General features: G+C 36.9%; 1 protein-coding gene across 1 annotated transcript in view; it reads left to right on the top strand.

Annotated features, from left to right (window-relative positions):
• Window positions 1-14882, top strand: part of PDE7A (phosphodiesterase 7A) — a 75371-nt gene that overhangs the window by 60142 nt on the left and 347 nt on the right. The window contains exons 4-12 of the mRNA XM_035569456.1: window positions 398-549; window positions 2297-2360; window positions 4484-4579; window positions 7566-7666; window positions 10520-10651; window positions 10948-11039; window positions 11654-11798; window positions 12623-12719; window positions 13580-13660. Coding sequence (XP_035425349.1) covers window positions 398-549; window positions 2297-2360; window positions 4484-4579; window positions 7566-7666; window positions 10520-10651; window positions 10948-11039; window positions 11654-11798; window positions 12623-12719; window positions 13580-13660 — 960 coding nt within the window. The remainder of the gene's footprint in view (window positions 1-397; window positions 550-2296; window positions 2361-4483; window positions 4580-7565; window positions 7667-10519; window positions 10652-10947; window positions 11040-11653; window positions 11799-12622; window positions 12720-13579; window positions 13661-14882) is intronic.

The raw sequence follows: 14882 nt of genomic DNA, 5'->3' as shown, positions 1-14882 counted from the left end.
GTATATGTATCTAAGATGATTTGCTAGGGGCATGGGTTAGATATGCATATGTGACAGCAGTTTTCCAAAAGGAACTTGCTTGCAATATTTTTATTTTTGCACAATTCTGTAATATTTCTGTTCGAATAGTAGCAGTGTTCCTTAAAAAGAAACGTTTCATCTATGATTTCAATATTTGTTTTTCTTCACAGGATGCTTAAATGGAAAACTTTCTTTTCTAAGCCATATCTCTGCATTTACTATTCATAGTGATCTCTGTTCATGGCTGAAACATTTGATACACCAGAAAAAAAAAAGGCAGTGCAATTGTTGTACCAAACGTCCTTGAACAGTGTTTCTTGGTAAAGGTTTTTTAGAGAGAGTATTTATTTTCTTGTTTTTTTTTTTTTTTTAATAGCAAATTCTGAAATTGAAGTGTCTGTGTCTGCAAGAAATGTGAGAAGATTGCTTAGTTTCCAGCGATACCTGAGATCTTCCCGTTTTTTCCGTGGTATCACTGTTCCAAATTCTTCAAACATTTTAGATGATGATTATAATGGACAAGCAAAGGTTGGTTGCTTAATTTTTATCTCTGTTTTATCAAGTTTGTCTTTAAAATATTTGTGTGCATATTATGACCTCATGTTAAGAGGCAGTGCAAGGCAATACAGTTTTTAAGCATGTATTTTTGTGTTTATGTATGTTTTGTGCATACTTTATATAAAGTCCAGCCAAAGTTATGCGATTTCTGACAAACTCCTTCACCTCCTTCGAGTTTGCTGGGATAATTTTTAGAGCTTACGTGGCTTGCGTTTTTTTTTTTTAAAAAGTCTAGTGAATCAAGGATGCACGATAATAATTGAAGAAAAAAGTGAAGGAAGGAGAATGTATCTGTATCTAAGAAATGTAATGGAACAATTTGGGCAACTTCTTTCCCTCCCCTTTTCCTTTTTAGTCTGATTTCAGATTTTAAAATCAGATTTTAAAATCAGATTTCTGATTTTAATGACCGTCTGAAGGAGTGACTGACTACTACTGCAAGCTTAATAAAATGTAGTAAATGAAGTTATCAGAAGAATATTACACCAAAATGGCTTTTTTTTATATGCAGTTCTTCTAGAAAAGTATGATATCTGTAATATACTCATGCTATAGTACAGGTAAAGCATGCTCGGAAGACAGGCAATACTAAAAAATTGTTACCGGAATAAAGGGCTAGTGAATTGGTGACAGAGGATGCCGAAGGGGAATGAGTAGGCCAAGTTTACAGGTTGTTGAGAGCCCAAAGGCTGTGTCTTTCTACTGATTGTGTATAATACTTTTTGTTAGGAACCCTGATGCAGAAAAGAATAAATATCCTTATAATACTGCATGTCTGATACTCAAAGTGATCAGGCTGCAGTATAAGAAGAATCTGATAACCTTGAGGATGGATTTAAAAATATATATGTAATTTAACAGCAGAAACATCTTGTTAATGCTGTTTATTTCTTCTGGTAGCTCAATTTTAATGGCTGGTGGAGGAAAAACTAGGACATAGCAACAGGATCACAAAACAGCTACTAATTTAATGAGAACATGAGAAAGCAAGTATCGATTTTAAAAACGTGCTGGACTCTGAGGACTAGAATGTGCTTTGCTCTTCATCCATGTTCGTGAAAAAATAGTTTGTGTGGAGTGGCTGTGAAGTGCAATTCCAGTGAGATGCTAAGTGAAAAGCAAGTTTATTAGGAAGAAATGACAAGCTTGTTTTATATTCCTAGTAAAAAATCTAGATACTTTTTCTTCTGTATGAACAAAAAGGGAAAGAGAGAAAATAAGATAAAGGACTACTCATGGGTTAACTATTAATGCATTGCAAAAATCTGGAAGAGATTCTGAAACAAAGCACTGGAAGTCATCTTACAGTATTTTGTGATCCATACATCTATTAAAAAGATTACGTGAAATGTCAAGTGTGGGCCTTTGTTAAGATGTCTCAACTTTTTTTGTCTAAACAGAGTTATTCTGTCATACTGCTTCTGTTTATAACCTAATTGTTTTAAAATTGTGTCACTTCTTTTAAGCAAATGACTAAGAGTATGAAGGGGAGATCTCAAACCCATACTGTCAAGACGCTTCTTATATTTCAGTTTTATAATTTGAGGCACATGTTAAAGTTTTCCAGTAATCAGACAATCATTTTTAATACTATTTTTTTTATATTGAGATTCTTAAGATTTATATCTGTCTGAAATCTTAAATATTTCCTCTGGGCTATGGGAAGATAGGCATATGCTGAGGAAAACAAAGTTACAGCTTTTGTGTTTTCTTTCAGTGTATGCTGGAGAAGGTTGGAAACTGGAATTTTGATATTTTTCTTTTTGATAGACTGACAAATGGTGAGTTTAGTTTTTCTATTTCACTTGTGTTTTTATCTCTTAACATAATTCAGCTATTGCTCTTATGTTGTGATGTGATTGCTTGTTCGCTCAAAAACACAGATTTCATCAGGTACCGTTTTGATTTAATAGTCCTTAATCTAAATTCTAGTTTGCCTTGTCACTCCGTTAAAATGCCATTACTGTCAGTACTGATAATAATCATTGATTTGTAGAAGAGGCCATTGTACTTTGCAGGTGCTGTTTTCACTTTTTGTACTGTAAGTAGTAATTTGATGTAAATTGACAATTAACTTTGCTAATTTAATCTTTTTAAAAAAAATTATGGAATGCTGTTAATTTACGTCTGTGTCCAAAAGGTCAGTTTTACTAAGCAATTATTTTTTGGATAAATTGAATGTTGGGTAGAACAGTTTTAATTACTTGAGAAACTATTACTACTCTTTAGTAGACAGCCAGTTACAAGAGAGATTTGTAAATGTGCTGGAAGGGAGAAAGGCTGCTGTAGTGAATAGGGAGAAGTCTTGTATTGTAATATGCAGCAATGGAAACTGGATTTTGAATAGAATGGGAGGAGAAGATGAGTCCAACACCAAGGAGACAGGCATGTGTGCCAGTGTGGAAAGCTCTTGGAGCCTGGCCTGTGAATGAAGAGCAGCTGCTGCAGTTCTTTCATCAGTCAAGAGGACTTGGTAGCAGAGATGCAGTCAGTGTGCTTAAAGCTTGGCAAGAGGAAACAGAAACGAAGTTCAGAAGGAAACATGGCACCAAAAGATAATTTTCTCTGCTGTTTTGTTAAAAGGACGCTTGGCTTAACCTACAGTAAAAGTAGTATCCTCACAGTTTCATTTCATGCAAAGCACGGATATAAAAATGAAAACAGTGGGGATTCTTACAGATAGGATGTTTATGTAGGTAATTATAAGCTCTGATTAACTGAATGAAAAAAGTTGGGTGCGCAAGCTAAATTGTTTATAAGCATAGTTTATTTAAGATCAGATTACTCCCTTCTGATAAACTAAAGTCCTCCTTTCTATATGGGGCCTTCTCTATCTTAAATACGCTTTTTTCGGATACCTTTTAATTACTGTCAGTACAGCTTCTATTGTGGGAGCCTTTCTATATTATCCTCTTTGCATTTTAATTTAGTCATTTTAGGAGAACATTTTGAACAGGCAGTCTTGTTCTTGAAAGTTTTTAAGAGGAGAATGCTGTATACAAAGCTTTGCTGGATGAGCAGCCCTGGACGAGCCTGTGAGAAATACGCTACTCAGTAAATGTTCTTTGAAGAATTGTTTATCTTACTGTGAGGAAGTGGCATACACGTGTCAAGCCTAGTAATAAGCTAGATTTAGCAGACATTTTTGTCTTTTTGTACCTCAGTTTCTGCCCATGCTACGTTCCCTAATTCCTGCTAAATGAAGATTGTCAGAGTAAATGTACCAGAACTAGGTAATCCATCATTACGTATTGTTTGCAGAGTAAATACAAATAATCTGCAAGCTGTTTCAAGTAAACAGTAAGCATGCAGGTTATTTCCCTGGCTCGTACAGTTCTGTTTGTTTTATCACTGCAAGTGATTGTAATATTATAGCTATGAGTAGGCAAAGTACATTGTAAGCTTGTAATAGTATACATTTCCTAGAGAAATGTAAACATTTTTTCTTTGGTTTTTGGGTTGAGTAAGGAGTAGCTTCACAAAAAGAAAAGACACAAGATTGCATATGTGCAATGTACACGAATTGACAGTGTTGACTGGCTTTTATGTTTGCCTGACTGTTCTTGTATTCCTTTTAAACCTGTGTGTCCATTTATAAAAATCGTGATGCGACGTACCACAAAACTGAATACTGCTTTAACGGATTTGCACATTGAAACTTTTTGCTTTTTTAATGTTTGGTAATATTTTCCTCTTACCAGCTGACAGTGGACAGTATTGGTGATTGCTACAGGAGATAGCTGATGGAATCTTGTTATGCAATAAAATTGAAGTATTTACCTTAAGTTGGTTTAGAGAAATCTGCTTGTGTAATTTTTGTCACCAATTTGTTTGAAATACATTTCTTGTGAAAGTCACTGATTTCATGACTTCCAATGAATTAGTATTTTCATCTTATTTTTAGGAAACAGTCTAGTCAGCTTAACCTTTCATCTGTTTAATCTTCATGGACTAATTGAACACTTCCAGTTAGATACGATGAAACTTCGTAGATTTTTGGGTAAATACAGCTTTTTATTATGATGAATATTGCTGTTTATCCGCATTTTTATACTTTAATTGAAGTGCTGGTTATAGTTTAGTAATAAGGTTTGAAGAGTACTGATCCAGTCCAGATTGTACAGTGATTTGAAGTACATTGACTGAGAGAAAATCTCTCAAAGTTTCTGTGAGTATAGAAATCTCTGTTAAAATCAAGCAAGTATTGACAAGTTGAGTAGCTTCATAGCAGATGCTGTGTTGTATTTGTTAAATCTAAATCATCAGGAATATATGTGAATTCATTCATGTGGCATTTTTATTGAGAAAGGATAGACTGTTCCTTTCTTTGGTGTGATCTTCAGTCAGGTTTTAGTCTTCATTTCTGAAGTTCTCGATACAGTTTCCTAACTATGCTGATCATACCCATGTTGGCAATACCTAACAGTGCCAATTTGATGCTGTCTCTTGCTTGTTCAAGCCCTTGTACAAATATTCACTGTACCGCAGACATACTGCCTCCACGGACGGACAGCACGAGACAATGTTACGAGGATGTTTGGGCCTGTGGCAGTGCAGTGCTTCAGTAGGAAGATTTGTAAATATGAAGTGGAGTATTCAAACCAAGTGGTACTTCCACTTGACAGCTGAAGGAGCTGTCTTTTCACATCCTCATGGCCCAGACACAGACCCTGGTGTGAGGTGTCCTTCACTCGGTTCTTGTGTGATGGTACTTTTATTTAATTTGGTGGAGTGGGATGCTGATTTTTAACTGAGCAGGAGAAAGAGGTTTCAGGTCCCTCTTAGCAGGCTTTCACGGCTCCAGAGAAAACAATATTGTGGTTCCAAAGCTTGTCATTTAACGAGAAGAGAAACCACATTCAGAAGGCTTTTCTCCCCTTTCAAGTAAGGGAATACTTTTGTTTTCATCACTGAATTCTCTTTCTACTTCATAAATTTTATCGGTTCTGTCATGACTTTACTGTTGTTTTAAAGTGGACTCAACTCCTCCCAGTTCCAAAAAAGTAGAGCAGCTGACCTTGGGAATTGATATATTGCAGTGTGAAGAAAGCAGTTGTAGAAATCTGGTCTTAAGCTGCTCACGTTGTAACTGTGTTTTGTCTTTGTCACCTTGCTTGCCTCCTGGTTAGCTGAGATTTAGCAAAAGATTATTTTACTTAAAACAGACTGTGGAAGAAGGCAAATTTTTATTCTAACATTGAAATTCACCACCTTCCTGTTTTTGTTGATGCCTTCTACTTAACAGCAGTAACAAAAACGTTTCTTAGCTCTGTCCCTGCCCATCTGTGCAATCAACCAACCTTTCTTCCAAATACAGCTCATTAGCATGAACCTAAATCATTCTTTTGCTAGCTTTTATACCTTGTTCCAAAGCAATCTGAAGATCAAATTCCAGAAGATTAAGACAGTTCAAGTGTTCCCTGGTGAGGAAAATTCCCTAAATCCACTTTGAGAACTTATTGGGATTTTTTTTAATAATGAGAGAAATCTAAGTTTAGTCCTTGATGGGATCTTAACATTTTATTTTTGTGTGTATATATATATATTACATATCTATATGTGTATATATCTATACACACATGGTCTTTCTGTGATTTCCAAAAGTTACCTGGAGATCTGTCATCTTCTGTTTGTTCTCAATTTCTTATTCCGGACTCAGAGAGAGAAAATATAAGGTACTACATTCCTAGAAACATATGGTTGAAGTGCCATTCTAATTCTGGCAAATCACAGTCAAAATACTATCCTAGGTCTACTTTCTTAAAGTAAGTTAGGAAAATTGTGGACTTCAAGTAAACAGGACCAGCTTATGAATCCATAAAATTCGAGGAGTAAGCCAAGGACCTCTTCAGTCATGCAGTGAACATAAAAAAAAAAATATGTGAAAGGGAGTTCTACCTCAGGTTAATGGAGTGCAAAGATGCTTTTCTTTATTATTGTCCATATGAGGTGTCAACTATGCATTGGATGCTCTTGAGATCACACAATGGTTACAGTACTTTAACTTTTCATGAGCCACAGATCTTCAGAAATACCATGGCAGTAATACTTAAATATTACAGTCACAATTACATGGACGGTGCTGGCTTGTAAACTGAGTAGGAAAAGAGATTTGGATGGGAATGACAGCCTGTAGTCAGCCAGGAAAATGTTCTTTCAAAGTTTACTTGAAAGAACTAATGCATCATCAGGCAAAACTCTGCAATTTAGAATATAATTTGATTGCTGTACTTCAGATCTTCTCTCCGTCCATCCCTTTAAACGTTACAGTTCTTGTACTCTAAAGGACATCCACATTAGCCTAACTGCATAAAATATTGTACTTGCAGTGCTGAAAGACAGGAAGATGGAGGAGAGTAGCAAAGCAAGGAAGAAGTTAAATCGGAAATAGTAAATCTAGGAGTGGTTAATCAGACCATGGTCTAAATTAAATTATTTTCTAAACTGTACATAGGCTTAAATTTATTTGAGTGAAAGTATGAGAAAATGCCTAAACTATGTAGAGGTGTCTTCCCACGACTGCTTCCTGAAGGAGAAAGAAAAGCACTTAATATGACAATAAAACGCTGCCTAATTCCTCTGCTTCGAAGGCATGATATTAAGCCATCCTGATGCTCCATTTAATAGTATCTTCATTTTGTATTCCAGGTTGCCTCAACATTCAGGCAGGCTAGGTTTTCAAAGGGAGACTTTCCCGGAAAGTTCTTAAAGTCAAAGTATCTCAGATCATATACTGACTTCAAGTTGTATAATTTTTGCTCTGAGATGACTTTACATGTAGTTGATTTCTTTTAGAAAATACAGTTTGCTCACATAAAAATCTTTTATACCTAGGTGTTAGTTCAACTGACAATTTATTGACTTTGACACTTTTATGTGTGTGTAACCTGTGATATTGCATATTTCTGTGTCTAACAAGGACATAAAATGGTACTTGAAAAAACTGCTATTTTATTTAAATTTGGATATTTGTTATTTTCCTGCAGTTATGGTTCAAGAAGATTATCACAGTCAAAATCCTTATCATAATGCAGTTCATGCTGCTGATGTGACTCAGGCCATGCACTGTTATTTACAAGAGCCTAAGGTAAGGGAGCATTCTCGATTTTACATCACATGTAAATATAGTAATATATTTATTTCTGCATGTGTATAAGTGATTTGTGTGCACATACACTCCTTTTAAAGCAAAAAAAAAAAAAAAAAAAAGGCAACAACAGCCTCTTTCCCTCAAACCCAAAACCCACTTTTTGAACAGGTGGTGGAACAGGAGGACAAAAGGAGCAGAGGGGAAGATCTCCATGTTGCTGAGGCTGTGTTTTCACACTTAGTAGTGTGCTTTTCTTTTTTTTTTTTTTCTTTTGAGCTGGCATTGTTTTTTGTGTGACTTCATTGTGAACCAGATGAGCAAATTGATTAAGTTTGCAGCTGTTTAGCATAGAGCTGTGCCCAAAGACATTTACATGGAATTGCAGCCTGAGTCAGAGCTGGCAATAATAAACTGTGTATTCATGTTTTTTTACCTTTTTTTTTTTTCCAGTCTAGAAACTACTGTTACTCTTGTTTGGCTCATCGTTGGTGTTAATGAATAATATGCTTCTGCTAAAGGCACATTATAGCAAGACATCAAGAGTACGCTTTTGCTTCCTTTTAAGAAAAGCAAAGAAGGAAGACATGCAGTGTGACAGACCTCAAGGAGCTGAGCTAGTTCAGGGTTTGCTTCATATTACTTGGTCTGCTGGCAGTCTGTTGTAAACGAGTTAGACAATTTCAGGGATAAATCATAGAATCACAGAATGGCTTGGGTTGGAAGGGACCTCAAAGATCATCTAGTACCAAACACCCCTGCTACCAAACACGCCATCCATGGGCAGGGATGCCACCCACTAGATCAGGTTGCCCAGGGCCTCATCCAGCCTGGCCTTGAACACCTCCAGGGATGGGGCATCCACAACCTCTCTGGGAACCCTGTTCTAGGGCCTCACAACCTTCTGAGTGAAGAATTTCCTCCTAACCTCTAATCTAAATATTCCCTCTTTTAGTTTAAAACCATCCCCCCTTGTCCTGTTGCTATCTGACTGAGCAAATAGTCCCGCTCCATCCTTTTTATAAGCCTCCTTTAAGTATTGAAAAGCTGCAATGAGGTCACCCCGGAGCCTTCTCTTCTCCAGGCTGAACAGCCCCAGCTTTCTCAGCCTTTCTCCATAGGAGAGGTGCTCCAGCCCTCTGAGCGTGTTCATGGCCTTCCTCTGGACCTGCTCTAACGGCCCCACATCCTTCTGGTGCTGGGACCCCAGACCTGGACGCAGCACTCCAGGTGGGGCCTCTGCTCTGCCCTTATGAGGCCCCAGTCCCCTCCCTCCACCTGCTGGCCACCCCTCTGGTGATGCAGCCCAGGAGCAGTTGGCCTTCTGGGCTGCAAGCACGCACTGCTGGCTTATGTCGAACTTTTTGTCTGCCCAAACCCCGAAGTCCTTCTCTGCAGGGCTGCTCTCAGTGAGTTCTTCTCCCAGTCCGTGCTCATGTCCGGGCTTGCCCCAAGTCAGCTGCAGCACCTTGCACTTGGACTTGTTGAACCTCATTAGGTTCTTGTGGGTCCACTTCTCCAGCCTGTCCAGGTCCCTTTGGATTTCATCCCTTCCTTCAGTTGTATCGATTGCACCACTCAGCTTGGTGTCATCTGCAAACTTGCTGAGGGTACACAATCCTCAGCAATAAATCCTGTCCTTTTTATTAAATCAATGCAAACTGTAGTACTCTGTAGCCAGAGTGAGATAAGGTATTTATCTTGATGCCAGTTATCACTAGTTTGGTATTCTTTTGAAAGCAATGCCTCTTTATTCTGTTTCTGAAGTAAAAACAAATAAGTGCTGGTTCCACGGACATTTTTAGAGGCTCTTTACCCACTCCCACTGTTTCTCAGTGTTGCTCTCCGATAAGTTATTGGGGCAGTGAGACAGGTCACAGAACTGACGCATATCAGTTATATTTGTGGCATGCAGTTTGGAGTCTGTGAGCATTTAATATTCATGATGAATACATTTAATACTCATGATGAAAGTTGTTTAATGCTGCTGGTAGTAGTATGGACTTTTTTGAAACATACATAGCTGCTGGTTCCGTTGTACCCAAATGTGTTGTAAATATATGAGACGTGATAGACGGCAAATGCGAAAGGGAATATAAACTCCTGTCCTTGCAGGGGGTTTGCTGCATTTCATTTTTGTACAGGTCATACTGTCCTCTGTTTGAATGCAAGCTAGACATTGATACTGAGTTTAACCCAAACTTCCCAACCAGAAGTAGTAGCGGGAAGAGTATCTAAGAGCAATGAAAAGAAGACCATGCAGTTGAATGCTGAGTTAATTAATTAACATGCACATGCTTCTCGAAAATATTTATCTTCAGCAGACTTTCTTCCTTCAGTTATTTTCCCAGTAGGCTTTGAAATAAAATTGTGCAAAAGAGTAGAAATCTGCTCTGAATAGTTCTTAAGGCTTCTAAAGTGTTAGCTTCTTCTTTCTAAGGTGACAGTATTTTTGTAAAATATAGAATGTATTTAAAGCAGTCTCTGTGCATACAGACAGACTGGGTAAATGAGAGAAAGCTCGCTTTAAGAATTTGCTGCTTTTAACAGGATCTGTTTAGAAATAGCAATTCATTGCCAACCAGAAAGTACCGTTTTCTGTGCCAGCATTTTCTGAGACTGAACCTTGACATTCAGAAGGAAGAATTCTTAAACCATTGAAATTTTTGTAGCTTTTTTCCCCCTGCAAAATACTTGGGAATCAGTGGAATCTTGGGTTTACAACATTAAATTTCATCAGAATTCCTATTTGCTTTTAATTACTAAAAAGAAAACCAAAAATGTGACACCTGTGCACCTGTTTTAGGGGGGTATGCTTGCACTGCTGACAGAATTACATTTGTTATCTTACAGCTTTCCCAATCCTTAACTCCATGGGATGTTCTGCTCAGTTTAATTGCAGCTGCCACACATGATTTGGATCACCCAGGCGTTAATCAACCTTTCCTAATTAAAACAAACCATTACTTAGCAACTTTGTATAAGGTAAGGAGAAAATTGGTTGTTTTGTGAAAAACAGATTTGGAGAGTTCCTGAGGAGTACAGACAAGGAATATAAATTGCGATGTCTTTAGCTAGTTGTAGGTGTTAATTTGAGAGTGTTTCCATGCCACTGGGATAAAAATGTGCAAGCTATCAAAGTATTCAGGACGTGAGAGTTTTAATCCCCTTCAAAACCAACCAACCAAACCCCCCTCTGTGGTACAGCTCTTAGTGTGAAGCTATTCAATCCTTTTAAGACCTAAAGTCATTGACATCTGTGATACCTCTTTCATTTGCAGAATACCTCAGTACTGGAGAACCATCACTGGAGATCAGCAGTGGGGTTGCTGAGAGAGTCTGGTTTATTTGCACATATGTCATTGGAAAACAGGTATGGTTTATACAAAATAATATAGATCAGTTTAAGATGCAAGTAAGCTGTCACTTAAGAAAGAATAAAACATTGCATGGCAGTTCATAATTTACATTTTGCATTCTGATCTATTTTAAGAATTATCAGATACCATGCTACTGGAGTAGAGGAGTTCATGGTGCAATGTTAGATTTGGAAAACAACACCTACTGTGAGCATGCTGAAGAGATGTGTTCGTGTAGTCAAGCACCTGTTTACATTAATTTATATTAAACCTGGCAGCCTTTTCTCATTCTGTCACTGCAATTGCAGTTCAAAATAGACCTTTTTCACCTACTTTAACAATCAATACACATTAAACAATTTGTGCGTATTTAAGGAAAAACAAACGAAAAAGCTAAAAACTGTTTTCATCTTTCTGAAAGCTGCTGCTGATATGTTCTGATATTTCTATGGTTGTTGTAGGAAGAGAAATTAAAAAAAGAAACCATCCTGTGAAAATACTGATCAGGAAGCTTGTGACTTGAATTTGTATCATAATGAATATGATAAGGAAGACATGTAAATGTAGTGATGGCTGCTATTCTTAATTGCTATGCTGTCTGAATGCTCGGTATCGCTAATTACTACAGGCAGCTGATGGAAAGCCAGATAGGTGATCTCATTCTTGCCACAGACATCAGTCAGCAAAATGAGTATCTGTCCATGTTCCGATCCCACTTGGATAGAGGAGACCTATGCTTAGAGGACGCAAACCATCGTCACTTCATTTTACAGGTGACCTTTTTTGCTAATATTTTTGAAAATATGATTTTAACTAGAAAAAAAATTGAAGTGGTAAATACTAGTAGTTCTAGGCTATATTTTTACTTTCAAAATGAAGTAGAAATACCCTTAGTCATTCTGTTTCATTGCAAAAAGTTTGTTCCCTCCACTTCTCTCCCTCTCTCCCATTACTTCTCACAAGTGATTTCACATGTTGGTAGGTAACTTGGATACTAAACCAAGGAGAAATACATCTTCAAGACAAGAATTAGTTCTTCTGGTGACTCTAGTGTAGTCTCAGTACCGTGAAATGCTTTGTCAGAATGTATTTCAGGGAAAAAACAAAAAGCACCATTGTTGTGAATCAGCTTCATAGCATCAGCTTCAACTTCATAGAAAATTTTATGACTAGGTTAATTGTGTGGACTGTAAGAGAAAATGGACAGATGAGAAGTTCTTTCCTGTGCAAACTATTAATAAATATGTGAACTTCAGATCTAGAAATGCAAAATCCTGTTTGCTTTTACTGAAGTTCCTTTTTCTGAATTCGTTGTTGTCTCCTGTATTACTGAATAAACTAAATGTAGTGTCCCTGAAATACTTTGACTTGACTCAATTTTCCTATTGCTCAGAAATGATAATGAGATCTGATAGTTTCCTGAGTGTTTTTTAAGTATAATTATGGAACATAAACTTGAGGGAAGCACAAATGGTAGGTAGGTTTGTTATTGACAAAACTTAAAATATCTGCTGCCAGGACATAGATAATTAAGAATGTTGCTGTTGGAGAGACAGGGGTAAGCAGGGTGACCTAACAGTGTGTATTACTTTACTAGATGGCTTTGAAGTGTGCTGATATTTGTAACCCATGTCGGACTTGGGAGCTGAGTAAGCAGTGGAGTGAAAAAGTAACAGAGGAGTTCTTCCATCAAGGCAAGTAACAGTAAAGTATCTGTTAGTTCATAATGTATTTATATTGCGGAGAGAGCAATCGTGAGTCATAGCTGCCTGCAAATAAATAGTGATTAATATTTAGTACTAATAGAGATTTACAGTACAGTGTGGGATTTTCTTCTTTATTGGGTTGTATTTCTTGCAAATGGTTCATGGAAATAAAACCTGGTGAAAAATCTGCTTAGAATCTGAATGTGGAATGACTGGCTCAATAGATCCTTCAGATGGGAAGGTGCTTCAGATAAATAATTAGGTTCCATTTATGTGTTCCTAGTGAATTGTGAAATATATTCTTGCCAGATATTCAATATTTAAAATTTATTTGGATGTGAGGACCTGTTGGTAAGCAGGTACAGCTAGGAAGGAGATTTTTAGTCATGTAAGTAGCAGTAACTATGTGATAAGCAGCTAATAAAGCTTTTAGTTGACAAGTGGAACGAATTAATTTTGCCCATTATTATTGAATTCTTTTAATAATTAAAACTGAGCTTTTTTTTTTGAAGGCTAGTTTAGCTGCATTGATTTGAGAAATGCTAGTTTGCATAGATATGAAAAATGGAGAACTGACTTTTATTTGGTGCTACGCATATGAAACTTATTACTAGATGGAGATTACGTGGAAGTAGAACCGTAAATTCTCTTCAGTGAGAAATTTGTGAAGGCTAAAGCAAGAGAAACTCAATTTGTTGTTTCTACAGCAATGCAGGAGTTTTTGCAAGGAAGTGTGTTAATCCGTCAGGAAACCTCTGATGTTTTTCTTGAATTACTGCTTGTGTGATCAAAATATGCAGTATTGGACCTGATGACTTAACAGTTGTATTATACTTTTATTTCTTTAGGAGATATTGAAAAAAAATATCACTTGGGTGTGAGTCCACTTTGTGACCGACAGACAGAAACTATTGCCAACATCCAGATTGGTAACTGCAATTCACGTTATTTCAGTAGATTCCTTTCAGGATGTGTATCAAAGAACATCTCTTTTCCATACGTTTCCTGGAAGCTGTACCTGGTCTCTGTGTGTAGCAGCACTTCTTTACAACAAACTTTTTGCTTCTGATTTGTTTAATTTGCTATACCATTTCTCCCTTCAGTGTAGTATTTACAAAATGTTCTGTACAGTCCCGGAGACTGAGGTCGCCGTTTCCTCACAGAACGAACGAGGAGAGCATGGGAGGCAGCTCTGTTACTTTTCCTGTGCTGCTGCCCAGTTGTTTCCTAACCTGGGCTGGCCAGTTTGAGAAGAGGAGTTTTTCACCTTGCCCGTGCAGTGGCTGGTGCCTTTTGAGGTTGCTGCAAAGCAATTCCAGCTCTCTGGTGTTTGCTTTCTGGAATGCCAGCATTCATTTTAAATACAGCCTTACCTAGGGTGGTGGACAGGGATCTGATGGAGAACCGTGAAAAGCCATTACGGTATTTTTTGATATCTTTAGCTGAATTTGAAATAGCTGAACTTTTTTTTTTTCTATTTGTTTTAATGGAGTTTTTTATGTAGATTGAATAGGACTCAGTTAAAAATAGTAAAGAGAACAATAAATTTAACCACAAATATACTGTGAAGCAGTGCTTGAAGTTAATTAAAGATTAAAAAAACGTTTGATCAGCTGCACTGCTTTGATATATAATGTTAGAGAATTATACATTTTTGTAATTGACAGATCTAAGCAAGCCCAGTTTGGTAGGCTTACCATTCAATTTTTGGTTCACAGAAATTAGATACTATAAATAGCTGCGCATACACATATGCACAAACACAAATGTAAATGTTTATCTGTTGGTATTTTGTGTCCTTTTTGTTTAAAATTTTGTCTAATTGTATTTTTCAGTATTTTTAATCAGCTTAATATTGTGAAAAGAACCTAGGTTTTCATTTTATTTATTTTTTTCCCTGTGTAATATAGTTCAGATAACCTAAGGGGCAATTTCTTAGAAAACCTACATGTCTAAATGAAAGATTTGTGTAGTTTTTGTGACTTAGTTACTGAAGCTTAGATTCCCTCCCCCCAAGCCTTTCTAATATTTTACTTCATTTGGTCATTCTGAAAAAAAAGCAGGCTAATTTGTAATCCAATATAGTGCTGCTCCTTTGACTGACCAGTGAAATCTTTTGTATTTTGAGAGGTTATTTAGTAAAGATGCCCT

The sequence above is a fragment of the Cygnus atratus genome, chromosome 2 (assembly GCF_013377495.2).
Source record: "Cygnus atratus isolate AKBS03 ecotype Queensland, Australia chromosome 2, CAtr_DNAZoo_HiC_assembly, whole genome shotgun sequence".
NCBI classification, from domain to species: domain Eukaryota; kingdom Metazoa; phylum Chordata; class Aves; order Anseriformes; family Anatidae; genus Cygnus; species Cygnus atratus.
This window is presented reverse-complemented; position numbering and strand designations above follow the sequence as displayed.